This window comes from Trachinotus anak, unplaced genomic scaffold (genome assembly GCF_046630095.1).
Source record: "Trachinotus anak isolate AG129_WGS33_773 ecotype Australia unplaced genomic scaffold, CSIRO_AGI_Tana_v1 ptg000002l, whole genome shotgun sequence".
Taxonomy (NCBI): Eukaryota; Metazoa; Chordata; class Actinopteri; order Carangiformes; family Carangidae; genus Trachinotus; species Trachinotus anak.
Window position 1 is genome coordinate 10,104,702 of NW_027273853.1, and position 8,417 is coordinate 10,113,118.

At 41.4% G+C, this 8,417-nt stretch overlaps 1 protein-coding gene across 15 annotated transcripts in view; it reads right to left on the bottom strand.

The window, feature by feature from the left end:
- The window catches only part of LOC139631277 (pleckstrin homology domain-containing family A member 5-like), a 79,216-nt gene extending 72,955 nt beyond the window's left edge, over positions 1-6,261 (bottom strand). For 14 of the 15 annotated variants that reach the window (XR_011693348.1, XR_011693347.1, XR_011693344.1 and 11 more), the window contains exons 1-3: positions 6,128-6,261; positions 5,961-6,037; positions 4,542-4,599 (exon numbers count right to left, since the gene is read on the bottom strand). Coding sequence is in view for 12 of the 15 variants with exons in the window: in XM_071495448.1 (XP_071351549.1) it covers positions 4,542-4,599; positions 5,961-6,037; positions 6,128-6,219 (227 nt within the window). In the remaining 3 variants the exon portion in view is untranslated. The remainder of the gene's footprint in view (positions 1-4,541; positions 4,600-5,960; positions 6,038-6,127) is intronic. The other variant, XM_071495393.1, reaches the window with a different exon arrangement.
- Between the last annotated feature and the right edge of the window lie 2,156 nt (positions 6,262-8,417).

Consider the following 8,417-nt stretch of genomic DNA (forward strand, 5'->3'; position numbering starts at 1 on the left):
CCTACAGCAATTAGCCCTGATTTCAGCAGTGAGGTTTTCCCCTCCTTTCCCAGACAGAATTAATGAGACAAGAATAGCAAACAAAGACGGGGAACTGGAAGGAGATCTGCACCTGTCTATTTTATAAACATAATTGCTCTGAACACTTCCTGCATCCAGTTCATTTAGGAGGTTTTATTAGGGTCATCACTCTCTACTATAATATTAAGCCTTCTGCACCAGTCAAACTGACTTCACCCCATTTATCCTGATTCACACTTCTGAAAGGTCTTCAAAGGTGAAAGATTCTCATTAACAGACAGTGACATACAAACACTTCGACAAACCACTGGTTAAATTGCCCAAATAATGTCCCCCTGTCTTGTTCAGAATGAGGCTTAAGTTAAAAAGTAGGATTATGTGCTACAGAGATAAAATGGAAATCACAAATCTGCCAGATGGCAAAGACTCATCAAATCACTGTTCATGTCACAAACAAAAACAAACTGAGCAGATATCATTTTCTGGGTGGCTGCAGAATTTACTAGAGAAAATGTCGGGGACATATGGTAAAATGTCCAATGGCTTGACTCCCCATGTAATAGGCTGCACAGAGCCTATGCAGCATACAGTATTTTATATTTTTTCTTTAAAAACAGTACATTATCACTAGCATCAGAGAACCTTACTCTTGATCATTTCATAGAAGTGAAGTTCAATAAGAGATAAATCTCCCAGCTCCCAGCTCTCAACTCATGGTACAAAGTAACAGACAGATTAATCTAAAGTAGAAAGTGTCCGTTCCTCTGATGTGTGGATTACTGTTTCGGCTCTTGGAGAACTAAAGCAGCGCAGTAGCTGAATGCTGTGCATTGTTCTCTGATTTATCACCAAGTTCAGCAGCCCATACCAAAAGCTAATGACTTAAAAACTTGAATGTATTAGGGCTAATGGGTGGGTGCTACTGACCCGTTCCTGACTTGTCAATGAACCACAGAGAGAAGAGGGAGGATACAATAATACTGAGTGTGTGTGTGTGTGTGTGTATGTGATGGGTATTTGTTCTGAAGACAAAAACAAAAAAGCATATAAATAATAGTCAATTGGAAAAGGCAGCATTGAAACTGAAGTTTTTAACTGTAGCATCTTAACAGAGTGTAGACAGATTTTTTTTTGACTGCTTGGAGTCTTGTCGAACTAGAAATAAAAGAGTCACAACACACTGACTTTATACATGTCTGCCTGCAATTTAAATTAACAAGCTAATAGTTTGCATATTTACACGTCCTCATGATCTCACTCTCTGTTAACGGGAGAGAAATTACTGGGCAGTTGACACATTGTTCTCCAAAATATAAAGCTGCATTGGCACTGGGCCACCTGCAAACAACCCAGAAACTCAGAAGAGACTGCTCAGTCTGAGGAGAGCAGTAAACCATGACCAATTCGATTAACATCTGCACTGACCATCACTCAGTCAAAACTCATGCTACCATAAAATAATCAAATCGTGTGATGTCCACACAGTGACACCAACAACCTGCACTCCATCCTCCTCAACGCATACCATCAGAGGACAGCCTACGTCAGCACAATCTGCTCGCTGATGCGCTCACACTGTGTAACCCGATGGTAACAGCCAAGCCACGCAGTCAGCATGTGAATGGGCCAGATCCTTTCACAGGTTCAAAAACGACTTGAGTCACAGAAATGAATCAATGATCCAGTCACTATTTTGTGAGTCTGACAACAAGAGGAGGGTGTTGGTTTTTTGGTTTGGTCTTGGTTTGTTTATGTTCATTAGAAATGCAAAAATATAACCCTAAACTAGCAATACTTAAGAATAATGAATGGGTGGTAAAGTAACGATAACCTACGGCAAAAAAACATAGGACAAAGACTTATCCAGCTGTCATCAGGCTGATGGGTTTGGACAGTTTTCAAGAGCTTTTTCAGAGGTAGCCTCACAGAAAGCCTCAAAATTTTCCAAGTACTGTCCAAGACAGTTATCACATAAATCTGTCAACAAATCTCTACATCAAAACAGTGAGTCACAGGCATGGTTTTACAAATCTATACAACAGCACTCTTAACGATATCACTAGTGACTGACAAACCGATCTTGTGCTTTGAATTGACCATACTTGTTTATCACTGCATGCAGCCAGTTTATGACACTCAAAGTTGTGACCGCATGACTTGAATGCTAAATGCTCCTTGCTAAGTAAAACAACAAAGGCAAACCTCCTGGGCCAGTTCCAGTAAACAGGCTGGGAAAATGTGTCTTACTAAAACAGTCCACACAAGGCAGCCTTTGGCAGCGGTTGGTCACATTTAGTTTTATTATCTACATGTCATCCACAACATCTGTACCAGCTTTCATTAACATTAGACACAATGAGCAGGCATCACAGTCTGCCATATGCTACTATTTTCTGTATGCACACAACAAAAGGTTCTACACGTAAAATTTTTACAATGACAACATGCATTTTTTTAGTTTCCAAAAAAAGGAATACTGCCATTACAGGTCAAAACAAGGAGATATGCTGTTTTTACTTGCTTAGCTGCCGTCTGGAGCATGCTCAGTTAAAAGCAACTGAACAGTTTGTTTATTGTGACTGTCACTTGTAAATACGGCTGGCTGAAAGATTCACACGTGGCTCACTTGCATCTTAGCAGACACACAAATAAAACCACAGTTCCTCTTTGCTGGGTAGTGCTACCTCAGCTAATACACGGCTGCTTTAAATTGTCCTATTCAGTTTGTCAGATAATCAATAAGCTTCTTATTGCTATTAAGATGACTGAGGCAGATTTTAAATGTATGTAATCACACAGTATTACATTAGGTTCAAATGAATGTGTCGGTTGAGCTGATAAATAATGAACAGATTATATTATTTCTTATTTTTGTTTATCATTCATGGTTAGAGATAATGTCTGGAAAAAATAAAAGACATACTTGTATATCCCCTTAACCACGGCACATTTGACACTCTCTTAATCCTCAGTTAAACTGTGTTCACCGGGTTTATCTTGTATCTCACACACAGCACAGTGATCTCTAATTTGTAGAAGACAGAGCAGCTGGCTTTAGACTGAAACAAAGCTGTTAATTAATCCGCAGCTTCTGAGGACACAACAACTGAATTTACATGTCTTAAAACTTTAAACTCATTAAAATGCCGATAATGCATGACACCAACGGTTTTTCACTCGCAAAAATGCAGTCCGCTCGCTTTGCAGGGGACAACATGATTAGTTTGTAACCGGCAGAATCACGGGGATCAACCAATGACATCCGCACGTCTGCCTTGCACTGGGAAGCTCTGATAAAATACTGGAATATAAAATTACTGCCTTTCAGTCGGACCGTCTGGCAACCTGCCACATGAAGCTCCTTAAATTCATGAGGAAGTCATAGAAGGAGAGCGGATTCAGTGGGTATAATAAGACATAATATCCTAAATTCATAGCCAGTGTATTGCAATGACTTCAATCATACAGAGGCATTCTTGTATTTTAGAAAAGAGTTAAGAAATCCATCTGCAAAATATCTATAACAGCCGTGTGAGAGGAGTATTTCATTAAAATATGCAAAATAACAAAATATTTCAGCTCATATCCTCAGATTCAAACATTCTGAGGACACATGATGAATCAGTGCTAACTGAATGACAGCGCTTGTGATCTCTTTTGATTAGCCGCATGCATCAAGCTGCCAAGAAGGAGAGAGAGGAAAATGTGAAATATACTGTAGTTCAAAGACTATGTAAAATAGCCAACTACTAATGTAATTCATGTAGATCCTGGTTTTCAAACAGAGAAGGGCACAAACTGAACGAAACAAAGTCTTTTCATGGACATGGAGGATATATATCACATTTTCTCCAGCCCACATAACACCACAAATGATCATGCTGTGGATACGACGTTCAAACAAAATCAGTGGAAGGTGACTTTAAATAATAGGTCTTTTCAAATTCCTGTAATACCGTGCGTTGGCATGTACCTCAGAAATATTTTCCAGCGTCTAATTAATGACAAGTGTCATTGTACATTGTGAGCAGACCATATAAACCCAAACAGTGAGGATAACTGTCACAAAAAGAGAACACATTATTCTTTGGCTCAACTCCCCAAGTAGGCTCAGCTTTGAGCGGGATAAGTCTGAATAAATAAAAACAGCTCGCAAGAAGACAGCAACCACACTTTGCCCATGTCTGTCTCGTATTTGCACAATGTTCCTGTGTAATCATTAACTTTTGCAATAGGCTTCCACTGCACAGAAATAGGGAGTAAAGGTTCCAAGTTTATAGCCGTGTAACATTTACTTCTAATACACAGCATGCTCTCAGGAGTAGCAGGCATTTGAACGAGCTTTTCTTCCATTTGAGGTGAATAAGAAGTAAATAAATAAATTTCTGTTTTTAATTAAAGCCTCATGGCAACATGCAAGGTGGAAGTGCTTTGAATTCACATTGCATGTTTAGATATTGTATGTGTGCTCTGAGGTTATAATGGGTGTGTGTCTTGTGGAGGGAGGGAGTTTCACTCACTTGATAAAGCACCGTGCCCCCTCAAAAGTATATCCTTCTTCCCATCCAGTGGGTAGGTCTGTGAAAGAACAAGAGGTGGACAAAAACACGTGAACACAAACTGGTGGAGCAAACAGATGTTATGTGTTAAATTAACTTTGTGCTACCTTCTCAGCTGTCAGTTCACATTAAGATGCAGAGCTGCAACAATTACCTAAACAATTAGTTGCACGAAAGGCCATTAAATGGCAACTATTTTGAAAACTGGTTATCATTTCAGTCATTTTTGCTGCTTTTTAACATAATAGAAGTAAAATAATAGCATAATAGTAGTAGAAATATCTCTGTTTCGGATGGACAAATTAAGCAATTTATAGAGTCCACTTTTAGGGCTGCAATTAACCTATTATTTTAATTATTGGTTAATCTGTCTACTGTTTTCCCATTTGGTGGTTAATTGTTTGTTCTATAAAATGTCTGAAAAGATAATCATCACACTTTCCAAAAGCTCTGTGTGAGGTCTTACAATTTCTTGTTTTGTTTTCGATTCAAGTGACTAAATATATAGTCTATATGACAAATAAAACCAAGAACTCCCCACAATCGAGAAGCTGTAACTGGATAATAAACAATTATAAAAACGGTTGCTGACTAATTTCTTGTTGTGTTTCAGCTCTTGACTCTGAGAAATTGTGATGGGCGCTACTTTTTCCACAGTTTCTTGACATTTCATAGAGTAGAAATAAATGATTAATCGAGAAAAGAATCTGCAGATTAATCAATGAGGAATAGTTGCAGTCCTGCTGAGATGCAGAGGCTACTCAGTGACAGTAATGGGAATGCTCTGCAGAGACTTCAGGTTACATGAGGCTGCTGCTGCTGCTGCTGTGTAGTCGCATGGTAACGTCACACAATGAAAGAGGCTAAATTTACCATGTGTCACACAGTGTTTAAGGCTGTTTGTGAGCTTTTTTGCAGGGGTGGGTTAGACGGAGCTAATTTTGTGGATTTATAGCTGACCTTTACTCGCCCCTCAGTCTGTGGCAGCTGTTGCTGTATCAACCTGTCAACTTGGAGATCACTGATCAGCGAGCTCTGGCTCTGTTCACCAAACATCAAGTGCCACTTCTGATCGCTTCTGCGGTGGACAGAAGCTGTGAGTTTATCAAAAGTCACGCAGAAATGCCTCTCTAATTAACTGTCGGTAAAAAAGTCGTCTCTGCGACTTCACCAACCGGCCAACCTGAAGCAGAGGTGGGCGCGACGGGGCTCACTTTCCACAGCGCCAGCGCCAAAAGCCCACTCATGCATTCAGAGACACGGCGTGGATGTCACCGCCTCTCTCACTCACACAGTGCGGGAAGTGTCGGTGTCGGGATATGGGTAACGACAACACCTGACGGCAGACAGGAGAGACGACGGAGAAACTTGACAGCTCACCTGGAGTTTTCCGGTGCCCGGTTATCACCGCCTCGCCGCTCACTGGATGCAGCCAGGTTGTACTCTTGGCTTCTTCGCTGTTGAGAGAGGGAAACGCATTCGTTACTATGCTCGAAACAGAGACGGGCAGAGATGACTGGAGCTGTTGTCTTTGAAGGGATATTTACTTAACGAAGAAGACGCGTCCATCCCGAGTAACCCCGTAACTCCAGGAAGAAGGGAGACAAGAAATCCACTCGGGCTGTAGGTCCGCCGCCATGTCTGCCGATATACTGTAGGACAAACGCGCGGCTCCGCTCTGGCAGCCGGCGCGTACACGGAAACCTTGGCAACGGCGGGCGGCTGAGAGGAGGGCAGGAGCCCAGGGGGTAGGGCAGCCAGGTACAGTCAGCCCATTTGTCTGGGAGATGGTTTAATTGACGTACAAACACACTTGTTTATTTATTTTTATTTTTAGTAAAAAAAAAAAAAAAAAAACATACATTATATTCATTCTGCCCTAAACATACCCCCAAAAAACTTGTTGTTCTTCGTTGTTTTTTTTGTCTGTGTAGCTTTGTTGTCCTTTTTGTCTTTTGATTTATTCTGGTTTTGTTATTGTTTCCTTTTGCATCGCTGCGGATGTATATTGTTCCAGAGAAAGACACCTCTCAGTAGTGTGACCGACCATGGGGGGCAGGGCCGGATAAACCTGCAGGTGGCCCCAGGGCAGAATTGATTTGCTGGGCCCCTATAAGCCTTCTTCACAGCAGAGACATGAATACACATGAACTGAATCTAAAGCCAACATATAACAATGTAACAGCAAGCCAGTGTGCACAACACCAGGACCCTGAAACCAAAGAAGCTACATCAAATTTAGCCAAAACAAATTATATTATTTACACATGCTTGTCCTATTGTGTACATGCTTATGAACCAGTTCTGATAAAGCACAACCCAACTCTTGATCCGGTCATACCAACATGCATACTGGTACTGGTGGCCCAGCTTTTTGAGATGCTGAACATGTACCGCCAATGTCTCAAATTCAAGTTTGGCCAAAGACCTTTGTTGCGTGACATCCCTCATCCGTGCCTGCCCCCATTTCCTCTCTCTTCTCTCAACTATCTAATAAAGTTATATGCCCAAAAATTTCAAGATAGTGCCTCTCAGTTAGCAGCCACCACCCCGAGGCCTTTATCATGTCAGATAGTGTTGTACTTTAGTAGAACATATTCCAAAATAAATTATCAATTTTCATTAGTGCAAACCAGATGACACACAGTGGGCCTGGAGCTTCTGTGGCCCCCGGAGTTCTGGGGCCCAGTTGCACTCTCTGCTGACGTAGTAATCCAGTGTTGCACGGCGGCACAGGCAGGCAGACACACACACTTTCAACTCTACCTCTAGGTTCTTGGTCTCCGCCTTCTGTCATTGTGCTGTGAAAGTGCAGCATCAGCCTTTCACACCATACAAAGACAAGTCATCCAACACCGCTTTGCCTGGCCTGTTTGTTGGCATTGTGTTGCATTGTGTTCTGAACACATGGTACAGCACTGTTTTTGAGGGGGCTGGTGGTGGTGGGAAGTGGACATATCTGCCAACTGCCAGGTCATTCACTTTGGAGAATACGTCCAAAGGAAGGAGAAACAGACAGTGATGCCTCCCCTGGTCAGATGTCAAACACTGAGCCCCTTGTATTCTACTTACCTGGGGCAGGGTAACAGCTTTCTGGTAATGTGTTGTACAGAAGAGCTGCTTGTTTGTTCCCAGGCAGTTAAGCCAATGGTTTGTGTGAAGAAAGATTGTAACAATATTCAGCAAAGCTGAGCTTCAATCCAAAATTAACCTCATATATTTATTTGAGATGGGCTGCAGAGGCTCTATTGCATAATCCATGGTTAATACAATCCACCCCCCTAACCTTCTATGAATCCTTAGATTCAGATTCAGATTTTTTATAAAGTCAGAAAAGTTTACGCATCTTTTTCAGGAAATGTGTACAATACCTTACTTGTCCAAGCCCCACTTTTTCCATTACTATTTAATCCCCTTCATAATATCCATGAAAAAGAACCATTAGGGTGGAAAGGATTGGATTAGAGCCTGATACCTACCTGTTTGTGCTGGTATACCTGTGGGATCTGAGTGTCTGAAAGCCTGGGTTTTCTGCTTCTCAGTTTTCCATCAAGCAACTCAGGCTTATTTCTGACCATTCATAGCATTCAGAAAAGAAAAAGGAAACACACAAGCACTATTTCCTGTGCCTGGCTCTTAAAGTTTTAGGCTAGTCCAGTATCTGACACACAAAGCTTGGGATCAATGGGCATTGAAGGCATTGGGCATCAAAAGTATTCTCCAGTCTACTATAAAACATTTTTTCTAGAGAAACTCATTTGAATACTGTTTCCCTTGACTGGACTTTTTTCACAGGACCCTGACTTACAGGGTTTAGTGAGAGCTTCACAGCTGCCC